This window comes from Erithacus rubecula (genome assembly GCF_903797595.1).
Source record: "Erithacus rubecula genome assembly, chromosome: 26".
NCBI lineage: Eukaryota > Metazoa > Chordata > Aves > Passeriformes > Muscicapidae > Erithacus > Erithacus rubecula.
This window is the reverse complement of record NC_136678.1, coordinates 139,355-161,287: the sequence shown is the minus strand read 5'-3', so window position 1 is coordinate 161,287 and position 21,933 is coordinate 139,355. Positions and strand designations below refer to the sequence as shown.

The 21,933-nt window shown below is 50.8% G+C and overlaps 1 protein-coding gene across 2 annotated transcripts; it reads left to right on the top strand.

Moving 5' to 3' along the window:
• The first annotated feature begins 847 nt into the window (after window positions 1–847).
• On the top strand, window positions 848–21,652 carry LMOD1 (leiomodin 1). Of its 2 annotated transcripts, XM_079327410.1 has the most exons (3): window positions 851–1,366; window positions 18,053–19,633; window positions 20,838–21,652. In XM_079327410.1, exons 1-3 carry the CDS (start codon window positions 1,106–1,108, stop codon window positions 20,862–20,864), a joined length of 1,869 nt encoding a protein of 622 aa, XP_079183536.1. In that variant the 5' UTR covers window positions 851–1,105; the 3' UTR covers window positions 20,865–21,652. The 2 variants fall into 2 exon arrangements, with proteins under 2 accessions (XP_079183535.1, XP_079183536.1); XM_079327409.1 differs by lacking the exon at window positions 20,838–21,652 and having other exon boundaries at window positions 848–1,366; window positions 18,053–19,699.
• The last annotated feature ends 281 nt before the right edge of the window (window positions 21,653–21,933 follow it).

The following is a 21,933-nucleotide window of genomic DNA, read 5'->3' as shown; positions in this document are numbered from 1 at the left end:
TTGGATAAGCAGAGAGAGGCCTGGAAGCAGGCAGTAAATATTAGGATGATAAAGGATGAAGAAAACCAGGATGAAGCTGGCAGGATAACAAAAGTGTACAAAATGCTGGACATGGGGTAAAGCTGCCTGGAAACTTTGCAAGAAAAGCCTGTCTTCTGTCCCTGTGAGAGAACTCCCACATGCCAGTAAATCTTCTATATAGATTAGGGAAATGGAAAGTTGGTGCTTCCAGCCAAAGCCCAAGCTTAGGGCACTGCCTGGACCAGGAGCAGGGGAGACTCAGGAATTCCATCTGTGCAGAAGGAGGGATGTCTTTGGGGCTTGGCGAGGGGAAGTGGGAGTGTAGCAGCTGCAGGAACAGCCGCTCAGGGTCTGAGGGTCGGTAAGAGCTCTGACAGTCCCCGGGGACCAGGACTGCAGAGCCGGGAGCACTCGCTACCTGCTGCCTCCATCCCTCCGCTGGAACCAGTCTGCCTCAACACCAGCAACTCCAGCTCTTTCCCGAGGGGCTGACCGGCTAACGGCACCGATCCCAGACTGCAGCGGGATAAAGAGGAAAACTTCTGGAGTCGGTGCTTCCATGCCGATTTTAGCCGAGAGTTGTCACTGTCACAGCAGAGGCTCCCCCCATCCCCCGCTGACCACCTTAGTAGCCTCCCAGCCCCCATGGAACAGGCTGCGGCTGCCTCCTCCACCCCCCATTCCCGGCCTGCCGGCTGGTGCATTTTTCCCTGTTTTCTCACTAGGTTGGCCCATTGCCTTTAAAAAGGCGAAATGCTTCGGCCTAATTTGGTCATGTAGCTCTGCATGGTTCCCTGGAATGTCCTCGGGTTTCAGGCTCCTCTGATAGCACCATTCCCCGCCTCCCGCTGGGCTCCATTGGCTTCCCAGCGCCCGGACCGCCACTGGATCCTGTTATTGGCCAACTCTTGGACCGAGGGGTGTCCCCTCTGGATAACCACCGTATGCCGGGCTAGAGAGCCGCTGAGATTTAACACTTCAGCACCTGCTGCCGCTCGGGAAGCAGCCTTAGAGCTTCGGCTTGTTTTTTTTCTCCTGCTTTGGGTACCACACAGCCGCCACCGTGTCTCGCCAAAGAGCCAAGATGTCCAAAGTGGCCAAATACCGGCGACAAGTTAGTGAAGATCCAGATATAGACAATTTATTGTCTACTTTGTCTCCAGAGGAGATGGAGGAGCTGGAAAAGGAGCTGGATGTGGTGGATACGGACGGGAACATCCCTGCGGAGCGCAGTCAGACAAACCAATCGGAAAACTCCTCACCTGGCCCACAAAACTGTGACACAGCGCTCAACCATCACGACAAGGACACCAGGAGTCTCCTGCAACGGGAGCACTCGACAGATGTAAGTCACATCCCCCACTGCTGCTGCGGGAAAGGTGAAAACACACCTCAAACCCCCTCCCGCCGGGGCTGAGTGAAGGACGAGATGTAAAACACAAAACCCGAGAAAGGCGTGCGCTTGCTGCATAGCTGTCCCGGAGAGACCAGGGGGCTGGTCCAGGCACTCCGGGAGGGAACAGGGTGTCCCATAAAATCCAGGTGTTGCTAGCAAAGCCAAAACCTGTGCTGGTGCCAGGGATTTTCTCCCTGCCCCTGCACCAACATCGCTGGGCAGGGGTGGGAGCCGAGCTGGGATTCCCAGGAGGCTGCTGGAACGGCAGTGACAGCGATCCCACGGGCTCCGGTTTTTCTTGGGGTTTTTTACGGTGTTTTTTTTTTTTTTGTTTAGGTTTTTTTTTGTTTGTTTTTTGTTGTTGTTGTTGGGTTTTTTGTTGTTTTTTTTGTTTTGTTTTTTGTTTTGTTTGTTTGGTTGGTTGCTTTGGTTTGGTTTGGTTTTGGTTTTTGTGTGGTTGTTTTTCTTTCTTTCTTTCTTTCTTTCTTTCTTTCTTTCTTTCTTTCTTTCTTTCTTTCTTTCTTTCTTTCTTTCTTTCTTTCTTTCTTTCTTTCTTTCTTTCTTTCTTTCTTTCTTCTTTCTTTCTCTTCTTTCTTTCTTTTCTTTCTTTCTTTCTTTCTTTCTTCTTTTCTTTCTTTATTCTTTATTCTTTTTTTCCCTTTTTGGAGATACTCTGGACTCTTAATTCTTCAGTCTTATGCAAAGAATCAAATAGTGTCTGGTTCTTGTAGGATAAAAATGTTTGCTGTTTTGTGGAAATCACGTTGAGAAGCAGGTTTTTACCCTGTGCCGTTTTTTTTTTTTTTGCATTTCATTAATAATTAATTGTTCACTTAAAATTCCTTCTTTTACTTTGATTTTGGATACATTTATCTCCCACTCTGCACCTGGCAAATCCTTTAAGAGTTTTCTTGGAGCTCGAGAGATTCATGTCAGTTCTTCTCTTTTTTGTGTTGTGACTTAGTGGGAGCCATTCTCTACTTTTCTGTAACATTTGTTAACCTCAGCACTAATCATATTGTTATGTGCTTTGTCCGTGGCAGCCTGGGAAATATATGTTTTCCCCTCGTTTTTCATGGCAGGCTGAGCCAGGAAAGTTGAAAGACACTGATCTTTTCAGCAATTGATTCATGTGGACATTGGGCTGGTTTCATGTCACAGGTGGGATTCGCATCTGCTGTGCTAGGGCAGGGCTGGGGAGTGTTGGCAAAAAAAGCAGAGCCAAGTATTATATGGCAACTGATTGCAGATCTAGTCCAGGTCACCCAGCTGTACCCTGGGTCTTCCAGCTGGGTAATTCAATATAACTATCCCAGAGCACTTGGAAACTTCTGGATATTTATGGAGTTTATATAGGAGGGTCCCTCTCCTGACTATGACCTAGGCACTCTTATTTCCCTTCTAAATATTGGGAGGAGTGGGAATGACAATTGCACCGGTAGGAGAAATAACTGAAGACTGTCTTTGGAGAGCTGAACAAGGGGTTAAATTGTTCCTCCCCAACCCCTGTCTGGGGCAGCCTGGGAGCTCCCCCTGGCTCTAAGGATAAGGAACAGCTTTTCACCTTCTATATGTAGTGCTTGGCATAGGCTGGGGGACAGTGAGTGCCATGCCCCTCACCAACAAGGGCCCTGCCTTGATTGCCTCACCTGCAGAAAATGTCCCTGTGGTGGGGAAGCGCAGGTGTGCTGCAGGACAAACCTGCCTGGAGAGAGAAATTTTGCTGTTACGCAAAATATGTTATGTTCCCTCTCTCTGGAGAGGGAAATCCTGTTATGTGGGACCAGTCATCCCAGTGGACCCACTGTTTTGCAGGTGATCCCAAGAGGTGACAGTGAAAAAATGTGCTTTGGCATGTAGGGGGACATTTGGGTTTGACAGCAACTTGTGTTGCTGTTTCAGTACTAACTTTGGAACGTGGGGGGGTTGGCTGGGAATTGGTCTATGACCAGGAGGAAGGGAGGAAATATGTAAGTTTTGTTTAAAAGAGACCTGGGAAATTGCCTGGTTAAACATAATATTGTTTGGAAATGCCTGAGAGTGTGTGTGTGTAGTGGGAGAGGACTTGGGATGTGGAAAGGAATGGCCTGAGGAGGGAGGAGAGAGTGTAGGGCTCGGGCTGGAGGGGAGGGCAGCACAGGGGTCCTGGAAAGCTCCTGCTGCTCTCTGAGTTCAGGAGCTTCAGCTCTGGAAGACAAAGCAAATTGGCAACAGTTTGTCAAGTTTGTCAGTGAAAGTGCTCCAGTTTGATTGCATTGCAGTAAGTGGATAGGGCAGAACTGTCTTTTTCTATTCCAGTTCTGGGAGGCCAAGAAAAAAAAGTATATCCTACACCACTTCCTCCCTGCCATTGTTCGGATCTGGGATTAGCACCTAGAAAATGCCAGCTTGCGATGCTGGCACATCAGTTCATGCTGGTGGTGGAATGGGTCCCAAGGATGGGATGGGATGGGATGGGATGGGATGGGATGGGATGGGATGGGATGGGATGGGATGGGATGGGATGGGATGGGAGGGATGGGATGGGATGGGATGGGATGGGATGGGATGGATGGGATGGGATGGGATGGATGGGATGGGATGGGATGATCAGACGCAGGAACAGTCACAAAAACAGTGCAGAAAGCCAATGGTACCTTCTGTCGAGGAAGCCCCAGGGCTATGTTTTGCTGCAGGATGGAATGAGAACATGGAGCCATCCAGAGCACCCCAGGCATGTGCCAAGCTCTCCCCCAGCTGCTCCGAGCTCCGAGGTCTCCAATGACAAATCCATCTTATGTGTCAGCAGATTTCATGTTGTGCCAGCCAGCACACCCATGGTGGCTGCACTCCCACGGGGTTGGCATTCTCCCAGGGTGTGCAGGCATCACCCCATGCATGTCTATCCAGCCCCTCTCCATCAACAGCTCCCAGTATTCTGAAGCAAATCTGGAGGAGGTCACAGAGATGCTCTGACCCCCCCAACTGGGACACCCCCAGCTCTCCCAGTCTGTCTCCAGGTCAGAGGGGTTCCAGCCCTCAGAGCATCTCTGTGGCCTCCTCTGGACTTGCTTCAGAATTTCAATGTCCTTCTTATTTCCTCCTTGCTCTTCTTCCATGCCTTCTGATGGGAATCTCTGTTGTGGGACATTGTGTGTTAGCGGATGTGCAGGAATTCTTCCAAAGAGCAAAATAAGGTATTTTGAAGGGAAAGGCTGAGTTTCTGCCCATCTTGCTGTTCTTGCAGTCATTGCCCTGCTTTTGGACTTGCTCTAGGCACCTCCATTTCCACCTAAATATTGGGAGAAGTGGGTAAATTTAAAAATATTTTTAACTACATAATAACACATCTCTTAGTGATGAAAAGGGCAAACTTGGGTAACTAGGAAGCAGATTATAAACAGCCCAAAATAGACGTGAGCTTTGCCCCAACCTTTCCACACTGGGCAGCCAAATTCCCATCTTGGTTATGCAGTAATAAATTAATCTTGTCTTGCTAATGAGTGGAAGTATAACCCAGCTCAAGGGTGGGGCCAGTGCCCCTCTCTGGATGTACTCAACAAGGACCATGTGTCACAGTAGCTGGAGTTAAATGAATATTCATGAGTTGATAAACAAAGAGATTATTTTTATCTGCTCAAACCTCTTACTGTCACAGGCATAGACAAATGAGAAAAAATTCTGGTTAGAAACATGCTGTGAGGTTGGTGCTGTTGTATTAAACTGCCAGAGGGCAGGGTTAGATGGGATATTGGGAAGACATTCTTTCCTGTAAGGGTGGTGAGGCCCTGGCACAGGGTGCCCAGAGAAGCTGTGGCTGCCCCATTCCTGGAAGTGTCCAAGGCCAGGACGGGCAGAGCTGGAGCAGCCTGGATAGTGGAAGGTGTCCCTGCCCATGACAGGGGGTGGAACAGGATGATCTTTAAGATCTCTTTCCACCCAAACCAGTCTAGGATTCCATGAGTTATCTGGGGCACAACTGACTTGCTGTCACTTGAAATCCTTGTATCATGTCTGAAATTTCTGTCCAGAAGAGGAAAAGTTGAGTGTGCCATGGCACAGGGGCTCTATGCAGCTCTCCCTGCAGGATGGGTTTCTCTGAGAGCTGTGCTGTGTGAGGAGATGGGGTCTTTGGGAGCTGGTCCAGTACCTCTATTGCTGATGTCATCTATAAAACCACATGTCTGTGCAGGAGAGCACAGTTATACCTTTCCTGAGAACACCCCATCCATGGAGCCTCTTCCATTATGCTCTTTAAGGGGATGATCTTTAAGGTCCCTTCCAAGCATAATCATTCTATAATTCCATGATCTTTCCCACTGGCATTTGGTGAGCCATAAGCACTCTCAGGGAACCTCTGCCAAATGGGACTTAGATGAGAAGAGCTATTCCATGGAAAGGATCTCCATGAGAACCACATGTACCATGGACTGGTGCTTTGGTGATGAGTCCTCCTTAACAGTTGCAAGTCCACAACAGGAGTTTTGCTTTCCAAAACATTTCACAAAAATCCACTTGCAGCTCTTCTTGACTTTCCTTGGATTTTCACCTGACCCCACCACAGCACCCTGGTGGCTCCCAAACCACCCAAACTCCCAAAAAGTGCCTGATGTCAGAGGCAGAAAGCACCTGATGTGCTTTCACTTCTCCAGCACCACCATCTTCCCTGGTTGCTCACAGAATCATGGAATATCCTGAGTTGGAAGGGACCCACAAGAATCACTGAGTCCCACTCCTAGCCCTGCAAAGGACAACCCCAAAATCACACCCACCATGTGCCTCAGAGAGTTGTTCAAACGCTCTTTGAAACTCACCTGTAAGGAGGGGACACCTGGATGTCCCAGTCTCATTAGAGTTCCCAGTCCTGCCTCCCAAGGGCTTGTTTTGATTTGATTTCACGCAGCTTCAAGCACAAATGGCTGGGAAGTGCAGGGAAGTTGCAGGAGGGAGCATTATCCTGCTTATGGAGGGAAGTAATTCCAGGGCCATGAACCAAATTTTTTATGAAGATACTCATGTCGTGGGTGTCTCTTTCCATGGGACCAGCTTCCTGGAGGAGAAGACTCTGCACAGGGGATGCTGGATGCCAGGGCCATTTTGCACAGCCAGGACCAGATGTGCACAGTGCAGATGGTCCCTGTATTTTTGTCTCATGAAGGCTGAACCCCCTTCCCACAGGAGAAGCTGAGGGTGATTCAGTTGTCCTCTGGTTTGCTTCCTCTTGGATATCCCACTCCCTAAGTGCACGCCTCTGCAGGCAAGACCTCCTCCTGTTCCAGGTTGATGCATCCTTATCCCTGCAGGTTCTTGGGACTGTCTCCATGTCCCCAAGCTCTCCTCATGGAGGCTGGACAGGCTCCTTATGGCCTGGTTTGGATGCAGAGGGAAAAGCAGCAAACTTAGAGAGTTTATTTAATCCAAATTCTGCATATCTGAGGGATGCCAGTGCCAGAGGACAGCAGATCCTATTGCTATGGAGAAAGATTTCTTTTTACAAGACCTTGGAAAGGTCTTGCAAAAAGTCCTGCCTTCCTTTTTAACTCTCCCAGGCTTGAAACTTGCTGCTGTGTGATTTTTCAATCCAGTCACTTGATTTCCCTCCATGGAAAGTGGAGATCCTCCACAGTGAGCCCTTCTTCAATACCACAGGCAAACAAGGCAGGATTTAAATTTCTTCCTAATGCTCAAAGCTTGTCATCTTTTAATAAAAATATCTGGAGGAAAAACAAGCTCCTTATTTAACTCGCTGGTTCAGACTCAAGGGAATTTGCAAACAAGGGTATAGCAGGGGTTATATAATTCCTTGAGCATCTTCCCAGCTTGTCCCTAAAATGTGCACTGAAACTCTGCTCTTCTGTTTATCAGCTGGTTCTGTTGACTGCCAAGACCATTTCTCCTCCCTTCCAAGAGTCTTCACTAATTCCCAGCTCTTGCCTTTCTTTTAACTGGGTCCTGATCTGGTCTCTTTTCCCTCATCAGAGAATCTTTATGATTGGAAAAGACCACTAAGATCATCAAGTCCAAGGAATCCCAGAATCCCAGTCCCAGCAGGGACACTTTTTCATTATTCTATGATGCTCCATGCCCTGTCCAATCTGGTCTTGGACACTTCTAGGGAGGGAACAGACACATCTTCTCTGGACAACCTGTACCAGGGCCTCATCACTCTCACAGGAGAGAATGGACCTGAATGTATTGTTCTGAACAGCCTCTGGCCTCCAAAAGAGGTGAAAGGGGTAGGTGACACTGGGACATCCATACAGAGGCTTCTCCAGTGGCTTCCGGCCCATGGAATGCGCAGTGGGCAAAGCTGTGGATACTTCCACCAGCATGTAGGGGGAAATAGAGCTGGCAACTTCCTGGGCTTTGCATTCCTCCATGGATGATAGCCAGGATATCCAAACTAGGTACACACTTGGAAAGAAATCAAAAGTTTTGAGCCATTCCTGTTTGGTCCTTAAGGAGGCCACAGATGGTCCCTCCAGCTGCACAAGTCACCCTTCAACTCCCTGACAGGAGGAAGCAGCCAGGTGGGGGTCAGGCTCTGCTCCCAGGGAGGAAGGGATGGGGCAGAACAAGAGGAAACAGCCTCAAGCTGCAATAGGGGAGGTTCAGGTTGGACATCACAAGGAATTTCTCCATGGAAAGGGTAGTCATATATAGGACAGGGCTGCCCAGGGCAATGGTGGAGTCCCCTTTACTGGAGGTGTCCAAGGAATACCTGGACATGGCACTGAGTACTCTGGTCTGGGTTACAAGGTGGGGGGATCAGTCACAAATCAGACTAGATGATCTCAGAGGTCTTTTCCAACCAAATTGATTCCGTAATTCTGTGAAGTCCAGGAGATCCCTTTCATTGCTCAGAAATTAAAACTGTGGTCTGTGCTCTGGTGTTTCATTACAAGTTTCAAAAAAAGTCCCAACCCTGTAACAAGAGGGATGAGCAGCAGAAGCAGGACCTATTACCTGCAGCGGATGATAAAACAACCCTCCAAGGTGAACATAGAAGCAAGAACAATCCCATGACAGCTCCCAGAAGGATCTGCAGTGTGGAGAACAGCTGAAAAATATGAAGTGAGAACACTGGCATCTTGAGCTGCATTCCTAGAAAAAAGGTTTGTGAGAAAGATCTTCACAGCTGGATCAGTGTTTTTGTGATGCCCTTGGAGGCAGAAGCTTTGCTTTCCTTGTTTATCCTTTTGTTGCCGGGGCAAGAGGCAGCATAAAGTGTTCCCAGTGATGTGGAGCTCACACCAAAGGCACACGCAAGTCTGGGAGATTCACAGTCCATCTAAGGGTACAGGCAGGAAAAAAAAAAAACCCCATGGATTTCCATTCAGTTGGGGGGAAAAAAAGAGTAAAAATCTGTAAAGCATAATTGGGATGCAGATAAATCCATGGAAGTGCCTGGAGTGTTTAGCTTATATGGGCTGAGCTGTCCAGAATGTTTAATTTATGTTTATGTTGACCTGATAGACATGGAGGAGAAGAGCTGGGTCTGTTATGTGTACCTCTCTTTCGCAGCACCATGACATCACTTGTGTGCTAAAACCATCCCAGTGACTCAGCTCCCAGCAGGACACTGGGATTAACTGGTCATATTGCTCCATCCCACCCATTGCTGTGTGGGAATCGTGGCAGGATGGAGCAAGAGGATCTCAGTGTCAGGGTGCATGTTTTGAAGTCGAGGTGTGTCTGGCAGGATGACGGGGGACAGACACGCTGTGGACAGTCAAGAGTCCTGCTCTGTCCTTTCCTCTGCCCAGAATGTGGAGAAACAAGGATGAAAACAGAAAGGAATTGGGAGCTGTAGAAACAACAAGAGCCTGTCCCAGCCATGGTGTGGCAGGAGGACCAGGGCAATGCCCATCCCCTGTGCTGGCACTGCTGGCATCACACCTTCAATTCTGGGAACAATTATGGGCTGCTCAGGACAACAAAGTCATTGAGGGGCTGGAGCATGTCCAGAGAAGGGAACAGATCTTAGGAAGAGCCTGGAGCCCCAGGAGTGGCCAAGAGGAGCTGGGGAGACACAGACTGGAAAAAAGGAGGCTCACGGGGGACCTTCTGGCTCTGCACAACTCCCTGACAGGAGGGTGCAGCCAGTTGGGGGTCAGGCTCTGTTACCAGAAAACAAGGTACAGGACAAGAGGAAATGGCCTCAAGTTGTATCAAGGGAGCTTCAGGTTGGATATTGGGGAAAATTTCCTGCATGAAAAGGATTATAAAACACTGACAAGCTGTCTAGGGCAGAGGTGGAGTCACCATCCCTGGAAGGATTTAAGACCTGTGTGTTTGTGGCTCTTTGGACATGGGTTAATGGTGAACATGGCAGCGCTGGGGGAATGGTTGGACTTGATGATCTTAGAGGGCTTTTCTAACCATAGTGATTCCATTATTCTGTGATTTCCTGAAATACAACTGAAGAGGCACCAGCCCAGGTCATAGAGGTGTCCTGTGCAGCCCTTGACCATGTGTTGAGCACCTCGGGGCTTATATACAGTATTTGGGTTGGGATTTATGCTGCATGCTGCTGAGGGCTCCAAAGGGTCCCTCCTCCTGATGGGCACCATGGCATATGTTGGCATGGGAATGAGCACCTACACAGCCATGGCAGCCTCTGCCAAGGAGAGTGATTCCCATATGCTTCCTTACAGGGAATTCCCCAGTTCCCAAGAGCCAGAGGGGGTGACCCCTGGCATGTCTGGCTCTATGCCCCACTAAGTCCTGGGATGCAGCTCCCATGTGGTGCCAGAAGCCCTAAGGAGCTGATGCTCCCACAAACTATTAAGGGAGTGACAAGCAAACCAACAACCAGCAAAACTGGTCTGATTTTCCAGGCAGGCACCTGGGAGTTTGGCTCGTCTCACCTACTTCAAGGACCTGGAATCATCTTCCAGCACCAGGTGCCCACTGCCAGGGGGTCTCTGTGATGGTCCCATGGGCTGCTGGATGGGATCCCATTGGATACTTGTACTAGCAAGGGACCTGAAATGTGTCTATGTGTTGCCAGTAGTCTGGGAGCAGTGTCCTGCTACTGAGCACCCAGGCCTTATGACACCGAAGATGGAGATAGGATTGAAATTCGCTAGGGCTGATTTGCAATTTTCCTGTTCCTAAAAATCCAATGAATGCTTTTTGTGGGCTTCCTACAAAGTGCACTGGGCAGAAATCCAGCTCAGAGGTATTCCCAGTGTTAATCACTGGCATTCCCTGCCCTTTTCAATCCCTGATTGAAGAGGGAGACCAGCCAGGGAGAAGGTTCTCCATCTTGGGAATAGCCAGTTCAGCCACACCAGTGCCAGGAGAAGGGCTGGGAGAGTACAGCAAATAGAAGGGAAGAACCTGGTCTTCTAAAACCTGATTTTGTTAGAGGAGGAAAAAGGTGCATTTGCAAAGTGGCTTTACAGCTTTTATTGGAAAATGGCTCTGTGTGTCCCCCATGGAAGGGTTGGAGCTCTTCTGTTAAAGGAAACCAAGTTAAAACATTTATCAGCCACAAATCAGGGCCAGAAAGCTGCCCAGTCTCTGGATGGAGAACAGCTCTGCATCTCAGAAAGGGGACTTTTAAAAATCTTAGCCTGAGACACAGTGATATTTGGGTCAGAGAGGTCTGGCAGAGGGGAAGGGGAAAAGCTGAATTCCCTGTTAGAATGATAGGATGTGAGGTGGCACTGGGTAGGGAGTTGCTTCTCTCTTTGGGAGACATCTCTCTGGGCCTTGAGCACACAGAGCGTGGCCAGGGGTCCTGTGTGCACCCAATGCTGGAAGCTGAGGTCCTTTCAACCCTTCCTTCATGCCTAAAGAGTCCAAATGTGCCAAGAGTAACTCTTGCTGCCCTGAACCTCTCAAGGAGCCTCAGGATGTGAGCAGGGTCTCCCACAAAGCTTTCTATGATATTTGCTGTCAGCTGAGGAGCAGGAGGGTCATCCAGGGTTGTCCCAGGGTCAGCAGAAGCCTTGCAGCCCTGCTTTCTGTGCAAGTCTCTGGTAATCCAGGTTCAGCAGCTCCCAGGACTCAGCCAAGGCCTTTCTTTCCAGGAATGTCCTTGGCTCTGAGTTGTCCCTAAGTTACCCAAAACTGGCTGAGGAATGGAGGAAAAAAGCTTGGGCAGCTTGTTGTGGTTTGCCTTAACTCTAGCAACCCTCTCCAAGAGCAGGTACCCAAATACCAGGAACATCAAACAAATTGCAACCCCCCTGCCTTTGCCCCCAGCCACCTCAGCAGCTTCTCTGTGCAGTGGGACAAGCCTGGGAGGGCATCCCTGTCCCCAGGGAGCTCTCACAGGGCTCGAGCTCAGCCTCCTCAGCCCAGGGTCACACTGAGGGGTGGAGGGATGCTGGTGCCTCTGGCTGAGATTTGGGATAGGTGGGGGGGACAGAGGAAACATAGGGGTCCTCAGAGCCTTGCAGGTAGGCAGGTGCCTCCAGAGGGTGATGCCCAAAATTGCAGCTGTGGATTTCAATCCCAGAGTCTTGTGGTGGCTCTGGAGACTTTATAGGGCTTGGCAGCAGCCATATAAAGGGGTGTAGGACAGACTGAAACCACATAAGAAGTGAAAGCGATTGGCTTGTTAGTCATGGATCCATAATTATCCCTAAAACTTGCTCCTTCAAGTAACTCAACCCACTCAACTTCCAGAGGGAAGGACCCTCACCAGTCTCATCTGGAACTCTTGCAGCTGACCAAGAGATTTTGGTGAATTGCCTATGTCTCAAAGGTCTCCCCTCATCCCTGGGTTTCCCCACTTCCCCATTTTTTTCCACCTCCAAAAGCCACTCAGGATTTATGTGGGACAAATGGAGTTGTGCTGGTGTTATCTAAGCCATGCCATGCCAAGAGATGAACTGGAAAATGTCCCATAGGCTACAGGGGGAATTTATTATCCCAGCAGAGGCTTCTTGGCCTGGGCATTATTCCCAAGTCTGAAACTCTGGAGGAGTTGCAGTTGCTTTGCAAGGAACACATTTACTGGGGCGGGGACAGTCTTTGTTGATGGCCAAATCCATGTGCCAGACAACCAGTATGGCCCTACCAGGGGAGCTGCTGGAAAGGAGGGAGGCAGTGGGTGCCCATGGTGGGCTCCAATGCATGTGCAGAAACCACCATTAGCTACCTTGGAGGTGACCCTGGATTTCCCAGCAGTACAGTTGATTGGGATGGGCCCAATCCTGGCTCAAGCAACTCCTATCATGCTCCTGAGGTTCTCATATCATCACAGGATGATGTCCTCAATTGAGCTTCCAGAGGCCCCTAGAGCTGCAGGGTGACATTAGAGACTGAGCCAGTGTGTATGGCGGCGGGTTAAGTTGAGTTCACTTTTCCTGGAGCCACTTTCACAGGAGCTGCAAGTGCAGGTTTGGCCCTGAGATGTTTTGCTGACATGCCCCTTTCCTTGTGGGGACGCATGTGGACACATGTCACCAGCAGTCACCTGCACAGAGGAGCCTCCTTGGGCTCTTGAATCATGGAATGGTCTAGGTGGGAAGGGATTCTTAATGATCATCCTGTTCCAGCCCTGTCATGGGCAGGGATACCTTCTACAATCCCCGGTTGCTCCAAGCCCATCCACCTGGCCTTGGACCTTGCAGGAATGGGGCAGCCACAGCTGCTCTGGGCACCCTGTGCCAGGGCCTCACCACCCTCACAGGGAGGAATTCCTTCCCACTATCCCAATGTATCCCTGCCCTCCAGCAGGTGGGAAGCCCTTACCCTTTGTCTGTTTCTCCAGGTCCTTGTGCCAAGTCTCTCTCCAGCTCCTCCTGGAGCCCCTTTAGGCACTGGAGGGGCCTAAGTTCTTCTTGGAGCCTTCTCCAGGCTGGACACCCCCAGCCCTCTCAGTCTGTCTCCAGATCAGAGGGGCTCCAGCCCTTAGAGCATCTCTGTGGCCTCTCTGGACTCACTCCAGAAGCTCTATGCCTTTATGAGCTTGGGGGCCTTCTAGCTTCCCACTTTTCAGCCAAGCCCTCCTTGAACCCCAATGGAACACTCTTCCCTGGAGCCAGTACAGAGCATCTCATGCTCCCAAGATTCCATCCTCACATCTTGTGCTTTGGCTGAGCCAAGCAAATCCTGCCATGTGGGGACCATGAGGGACTCTTCCCAGGACATATCTCTGAAAATAACTGCAGGCTGGGAAAGCTGTCCCTTTCCAAAGACTAAACTTCTGCACATGTATTTCTATATTTCCCTTCTGTCAGGGACTGATGGAACAAGGGCCACCAAGTGCCCCTTCTGTCATGTTGGGTACAGGATTTGTAATCCCTGGTGTACTCTCCGTCTCGCTCTCCTCATCCTCTCCTCTCTCCCTCTCCTCTCTCTCCTATCCTCTCCTCTCCTCTCCTCTCCTCTCCTCTCCTCTCCTCTCCTCTCCTCTCCTCGCCTCTCCTCTCCTCCTTCCTCTCCTCTCCTCTCCTCTCCTCCTATCTCCTCTCCTCTCCTCCTCCTCTCCTCTCCTCTCCTTCTCCTCTCCCATCCTCCTCTCCTCCTATACCTCCCTCTCTCTCCTCTCCTCTCCTGCGCCTCCTCCCTATCCTCTCCTCTCCTCTCCTCTCTCTCTCTCCTCTCTCCTACCTATACCTCTCCTCTCATCTCCTCTCCTTCTCTCCTCTCCTCTCCCCTCCCCTCCCTTGGAAATCTGCTCTGGGCACAACAGGTGACCGTGCCCACATTCTGCTGCTGAACAAACAGCCAGATCAATAACTACCATTAAACCAGTAATTTTCTACCCCAAAATGAGCTGTGGGGCTTTCAGGGCAGCGAGATCCTCACTCCACCTCCAGCTTCACTCTCCCTATCTTCAGCTATATCCCCAGCCCCATCCCTTGCTCAGTGCTGGAGTGAGTGCTTGGATTCCAGGCAAGAAGTTCCCAGTCTCCTTTGCCTTTTAAGGAAACATCTGAGTGGGTTTGAGGGTTACAAATGCTAACAAGCCATGGCAATGCTCATTTTAGTCTATTTAGAGGAAATGGGAAGGCATCTCAGTTCATCAAAACACTGGTGATTAATCAACCAACTACCAGGCTGTTTTCATTAGGCTTATTTTTAAAGGTCTGACATGCTGTGTAAAAATATCCCCCTAATAAATGTGCTTGTGGCAGAGGGAATGGCACAGAGAGGGTGCAGCAGCACTGGTTTTCAGGTACCCAAGGCAAATATGTCAGTGGGCAGAGAGGAGTGAGCAGGCAGGACTCAGGATGGCTATGAAGAGGGGACAGCTGGTGCTGGGCTGCAGAAGAAGCTGTGCTGGTGACTGTGGGGGCAGCAAGGGGTTTTCCAGAGCAAGGAAAAGGTGCTTTTCTCTCTCCTCCACCCCTGCCACACAACTCTGCCATCAAGCTCCACTTCCACCTGCACTTACAGCCTGGGTATAAGGTCTTTAGCATTATCACCAGTGGTGGGCAGGTGACATCTGAGGCTGGCACCTGCAGCATGGGCTGGGCCAGTGGGACACACCAAGAGACCTGGGGCGGTGGAAAGGTAGGAGGGGACAAGGTTATGTTTTCTCCTGGGCACACATGTGGCCTCAGGCAGGGCTTTGGAGATGTCCCCAGGCTCCAGCAAGGGATGGAGATGGGCCACAGTGACCCTTGGTTTTAGGCACACAGATCTGGTTTCTTGCCTGAACTTATTTCCTCCTGATTCCTCCCCCTCTGCTGCCACTGGAGCAAAGGGCTCTCCCAAGGCAGCTCTGCAGGAGATGAAGCAGCTTGAAGCCTTCTCACCCCGTGGCCATCCAGTACTTCTTCCAGTAGCCTGCAGCTCTTGAAATGAGATCCTTCTGATGAATCCCAAATTTGCTGGATGCAAATGATCCCACAAGCACTTCCCGCAGTGGCAGAAACACCAATGATGGTAACTGCCTATCTGTTGCATTCCCTTGTTCCTGTGCCTGGGGCCACAGCTGGCTTCTTTTCTTCCAGCTTCATCCCCTGACTTCTCCCAGCTCTCTTTCTCCTGATTCCTTTTCCCCCACCTCTTTTCCCACATCCCATTCTCTGGCTCCAGGTCTCTCCTCCCCCAAACCTGCCCCACATGGCAGCATGTGGACACATGGCCACACATCCATGGATGGAAGCTTTAACCAGATAACAGGACATTCTCAGCATGTGCTGCAGCAGCTTTCCCAAGGAGGGATTTGCCATGGATTTTATTTCCCTCTGGTTTGATTTCCTTGGAGCAAACCATCACCTTCTCGAAGCATGGGAGAAGTTGCTGGTAATTCTCACCAAGGTTTTTCTCCCTTTCTCCAAGACCTGCTCATCCCTGGCCAAAGCCTTTGCTCTTCTTGGTTTTGGATGTGCCCAGGGTGCTCATGGGAGATTCAGAGGCCCCCAGTGTTAGGCTGGGTGAGCTTGGGCTAGGAAGGAGAAAGAGTTTTGGAGCAATTGGCAGATGAGGCTGCTGGCTCTGACTTGAAGAGTGCTCAGCCTGTGGACACCAAAGGGACACAGAGCCCTGAGGAGGATAAATGTCCTTCTTACAGGAACCTGCAACCTAGACACTCCCAAACACCTTGGAGAAGCCCTGTTTGGTACTGGCCAGGGAACACCAGTGTCCTCATCTCACAGTTCTCCTGCCAGGGCTCTTCCTGCACTGAGGTGCTTCAGGATGTCACTGAGCATCTGTGCACCATTCTGGTGCTGGGAACAGACCACAGCTTGATGAGAAGGACCTCTGGCTCAGGGCCAGAGGAGGTGGCATCACCTGCTCCCTGCAGCACCCAGGACACCTCTGGGAGCCCCACCTCTGGTCCCTGGGGTGGCTGTGTGAATTCCAAGCCAGGCTCTGTAGGGATCTGGCATGAGCCTTCCTGTCCCTGTTCAGCCTTGCACCAGGGAGCCAAGAAATCTCTTAACTAAATAAACAGCTCTCTCGTCCCCAATGGCATCTGTTTATACACCAGGTACAAACAGTCCCCAGGGCTGCCCATGCACAGCCAGTTCTTTCCACAAAAATCTGTCCCAGAGGGCTGGCAGTACTGCATATGGGGAAAGCTCAGCCTCATGCTGCCCCAGCATGGACACCATGGCCCCTGGGATGAAAGGAAGAAAACCAGCTTGACTGCAGACTGGGGTGTCAGGATTCAGATTTGAGGGTTCCAGGCACTGGGTGAAGCCACAGAGTTGTCCTAATTGTGAGAGGGTCCAGGGAGATTGTAAAGGTATCACAGCTGCATGTCCCAGAGGCATCTTCCTTCCTCCTTTCCCTGGAGTCCTAAAACCCCCCCCAACAAAAAGATGAGCCAGACCAGTGGTAAAGACCTGTGTGTTCCCTAGCTGTTGAGGACAGAATTGCAAAATTTAAATTAATTTAAATTGATAAACCTTTATGTGAAACTTATGGTAGGATCCTCCAGTGTGCAGCAAACTTGGTCCCAGTGTCAAGTTCATCTGCCTTCAGCAACCTGAAGCATTGGTTCCTCTCCCTTGGGAATGGATGTGTTTCATGTTGTGGAGTCCCATACTAGTTTGGATTGGAAGAAACCGTAAAGATCATCCCATTTCACCCCCTGCCATGACAGGGACACCTTCCACTATCCCAGGTTGCTCCAAGCTCCATCCAACCTGGCCTTGGACACTTCCAGAGATGGGGCAGCCACAGCTCCTCTGGGCACTCTGTGCCAGGGCCGCACTATCCTCACAGGGAGGAATATTTTCTCAATATCCCAGCCTCTGGCAGGTTAGAGAGAAGGATGGGAACCATATCAAAGGTTGTACCAATGCAGATGGAGACCTCCTCCCAGCCCCTCAGCCTTGGATGAAGGCTGCAACGAGGTATTGGCTGTGTCCCCAAGCTGCTGCAGTTGGCTGTGGCCAGCAGCAATGCCCAGGACAGGCTGTACCAAGGGCAGGGGTCAGGTACTTGTAAAAATGACCAAAACTTCCTTCTGACCTTCCTCCAAACTTTCCAAGTTAAGCCCATCCCTTTTATGATGTGCCCTCCCAGGTGTGCTGGGAGAACCTCATGCGTTAGAAAGCAATAAATTCCATTCTCAAATTTCTTCAGTTTTCTGCTCAAAAGTGAAAACTGCTGTTGAAAGGAGAATGGTTGTGCAGAGCCCAGGGGTGCAGTGACTGCTAGGTCAACAGTGTTGCTGGGGACACTGCTGTGGGTGATCCCCTGCTTGCACACACATCCAGGACAGTGTGGAGAGTGTTAGGCTACAGACTGTGAAAAGCCACCAAGCATCCAGCTGGAAACTATTTAGGAAAGGTGAGAAAGCACCTGGGGCTCAGAGAGATACAGGCCCTACCTCCATCCCTAGTTAGAAAAATTATTAAAAAATGATAACTTATGGGGGGGTATGAGAGAAGGTGCCGACTACTGCTTGTTAGTTTATGGCCTATTAGAGAGGGTATCCTGCAGACCTCCAGAGCCCTTTGGGAGGGGGCTGGAGGCAGGAGAGCAGAGCTGCCTTGGAGACCTGCAGCAGGACCTCACCTGCAAGCTCTACCTACATTCAAGGCACTGAGATGCTGAACCCTTCCCTGGAACTGGGACTTTGGCTGGGCCAAACATTCCTCTCCCAAAGGCCAGCCACAGGCTGCAGGATGTTCCCATGTGGCAGAGGTCAGTGACAGTGAGACTGGGGTGGTAAGTGTGTAGGTCAGAGGCATCTTTTTTTGTAATTCCCAGGTGTTTTTCTCTCACTAGGAAAGCAGGTTGAGACATAAGGGAGACATAAATCAAGAAGAAAAAGGAAAGGAATCTTCTTCCAAAGACCTGGCCCAGAAACAAGATACTAAAGTGGGGAAAGATTCTAAAAAGGAAGAAAATGTTCAGAAAACAGACCCAGAAGGTAAAGCTGAGACTGAAACTAAGAGAAAAGACAACAATGCTATGAACGATAAAGTGAAGGCCATGGAGAAAAAGCTGATGGGGAAGGACAGGAAGGAGGAAGAGAAAGGTTCAGTGTTGAAGAAGGACACAGAGAAGGGCAAAAAGGAGGAAGAGAAGAGGTCAGAGTTGAAGAAAGATGCAGGGAAGGATAAAAAAGAGGAAGAGAACAGCTCATATTTTAAAAAGAAGGATGCAGAGAAGAATAAAAAGGAAGAAGAGAAGGTCTCAGCAGCAAAGGAGGAGAAGGGAAAAAAGCAAGAAGAAAAGGATTCAGCATCAAAGGACACAGGGGGGGACAAAAAGGAGGAGAAGAGTTCAGAATCAAAGAAACAGGCAGAAAAAGACATAAAAGGGGAAGGTAAGAAAGAAAATTACAAAAAAGATGAGGAGAAGGCTTCAGCTGTGAAAAAATCCAAGGCAGATGAGAAGGATAAATCCCAGGCAGACGCAGAAAAGGCAGAAAAGGTGGAGGAGAAACAGGAAGCCAAGGCAGGAGCTGGGAGCAGCCCTTCCAAACCTTCCTCCAGCAGCTCCACAGATCAAGCCAAGGATGATGAAGCCTCCAGCATCTTTGACGAGCTCATCGAGAAGGTGAAGAACAATGACACTGAGGTGACTGAGGTCAACGTGAACAACTCTGACTGTATCAACAACGAGACCCTGGTGCGCTTCACCGAGGCCCTGGAGTTCAACACTGTAGTCAAGGTGTTTGCCCTGGCCAACACCCGTGCTGATGACCATGTGGCCTTTGCTATTGCCATAATGCTCAAGTCCAACAAGGTGCTGACAAGCATCAACTTGGACTCCAACCACATCACAGGCAAAGGTATCCTGGCCATTTTCCGGGCACTATTGCAGAACAACACGCTGACAGAGTTACGTTTCCACAACCAACGGCACATCTGTGGGGGAAAGACAGAGATGGAAATTGCCAAGCTCCTGAAGGAGAACACCACGCTCCTGAAGCTGGGCTACCACTTTGAGCTGGCTGGGCCACGCATGACTGTCACCAACCTGCTGAGCCGAAACATGGACAGGCAGAGGCAGAAACGCCTCCAGGAGCAGAAACTGGCACAGGAACGGGGGGAGAAGAAAGACCTTCTGGAGGTGCCCAAGCCTGGAGCGCTGCCGAAGGGATCCCCAAAGGGATCCCCGCAGCCATCCCCCAAGGTTTCCCCCAAAAGCTCTCCCAAGAAAGGGGGGGCACCCACCATGCCACCCCCACCTCCTCCTCCGCTTGCCCCACCACTGATGATCAACGAGAACCTGAAGAACTCGCTCTCGCCAGCCACACAGAGGAAGCTGGGAGACCGGGCGCTGCCAGTCCAGGAGAAGAACTCTCGGGACCAGCTCCTAGCAGCCATTCGCTCCAGCAACCTCAAACAGCTCAAGAAGGCAAGTGCAGGGCCAGATGGGGCCCATACACAGGGTGGGGCTGGGGGCTGAGGTCATAGCCATTGTCACTCTGGCAGTGTCCTTCTCTGGAGTGGGATGTCCATGCTCCCAACCCCTGCACAGGGGCAGATCCATCCCTTTGCCAAGCACAGGGGGAAGGAAGATCCATCCTTTAATACCATGCCTTCAGAGCAGATGGGGTCAGTAGGTCCATCCCTTGGCAGAGCTCCAGCAGGAGATCCATCCCTTGGCAGAGAGCATGACAGCAGATCCATCTCTTGGCAGATGTGTTGGGCACATCCACCAGGCACATCTTGTGTTGGGCAGATGATCCACCAGGAACCGGGGGTTGGGACACAAGGAAGAAGCCATCTGTAACTTATAACTCACTGGGCTCTTGTTATCTTCTTCTTGTGGCTGAGCCCATGCCCCTGGAATGGAAGGTGGCCCAGGATGACTGGAAAGGCTTCATCTGTATTTAAACAACTGAAGCATTCCTTGATGTCAGTGCCAGCTCTTGGGCTGCCAGATTTGGCTAAGCCTTTTGAACTCTTTACATATGAGTGACTGAATGTTGCTCTAGGAGTACTGAGACAGCATCTTGGGGTCCAGTTGAGAGCAGTGGCCTACTTCTCTCTAGACAATGTTAGCCAAAGGTGGCCTGGGTGCTTGAAAGCTGTGGCAGCAACTGTCCTCCTAATACAGGAGGACCATATATTCACCCTTGGGCAGCACATTGTTGTGTATGTATCCCATGAAGTAATAACGGTGCTGGAACAAAAGGGCCTAATACTGGTCCCAGCATGAAGCCTTGAAACATCTCACATGCTCCAGGTGACTTGTGTCATTGCTGGGCTGTCCATGGGCTGGAGTGGTGGAACAGCCAGCCTGGCCAGGTCATTCAATGGTTTGTGTTGGAAGAGGCCTTAGAGATTATCTCTTTCCCATCCTGGGCAGGGGCCTATTCCACTATCCCAGGTTGCTCCAAGCCCCATTCAACCTGGCCTTGAACACTTCCAGGGATAGGGCAGCCCCAGCTTCTCTGGGCAACCTGTGCCAGGACCTCCTCACCTTTACAAGGAGGAATTTCACCCCAGTATCCCATCTAACCCTGCCCCAGATGGGGATGTCCCTGCACCATGTCAGGGACATTCCCGCACCCCCTCCCATTGCTTTCCCAATAATGGGGTGTCTTTCTCTACAGGTGGAGTTGCCAAAGCTGCTGCAGTAGGGAGCGGGAGGATTTTTCCCCTGCAGCCCATGGCAGACCCCCAGACACTCAGCTTTCTCGTGACTGTTTCCATGACAAGCCCTTTGGAACCTGCAGTGAGCGACACAAAGGAGCAGGGATCTCTCTGGGACATGGAGGACGGGCTGGGCCCAGCAGGACATGATGGAGGATGTATTTATTTTTTTATGGTTGTGATGCCTTTGAGCTCGTTCTTCTACCAGCACCGTGCCTTGACGGAGATGCCAAGAATAGTGTAGGGGTCTGCAGAGCTGATCCTTCTGAAAATCCCCCATCAGAGCATAATGAAGGGGTTTGGCACCCTCTATCCAGGGTCCAGCCTGGGGTGAGCAAGAGTATCCCCAGCCCTTGCAGGGAGCAGGAGACACCCAGATCATCGCCACGAGGTACCTGGATGGCCAGCAGAGTTTTGGGATTCAGGCACAGCAGTGGCTGCAGAGTCGGGGGTTCAGGCCTGACATCAAGGAGGAATGGGAGGGTCGGAGAAGGGAGCAGCCAGGAAGTGACGGGACATGGGGAGCCAGGCCAGGGCCAGGAGCTTGGGGCAACTTGTACGCACCCACAACACTGCGGGGGAACCCCCAGAACTCTCAGAGCATGGAAACCAACTCTGCCTCAGAGAGAGTAGGGAAAGCACTGACTCGAGGAGGGCAGTGGATTTTGGGGTCATGTGATGCCCACTCTCCCTCCCCCATCCTTCCTGTCATGACACCTTGATCACGATTTGTATGACTGCGGCCACTGCATCAGCAATAAAGCTCACCCACCGCTTCCTGTGCCTCTGGACAGCTCCAGGCCCCCACACCCCAGACTGGGGTGTAGGGGGTGTCTGGGAATGGACTCAGCAACCTCAGCCAGGGCAGCTCTTCCCTCTCCCACACCCACAGACCACCCTGAACTGGGCACCCTGGGACCACCTGGACACCCCAACCAGGTGTCTGTAGCCACCCAGAACCTCCCTAAATGGGGCACCTTGCTGCTGCTGGACATGAACAGAGCCATGCAGACACCCCAAAATTCTGGAGTCACCCAGAACTGGGCACCCCAGGAC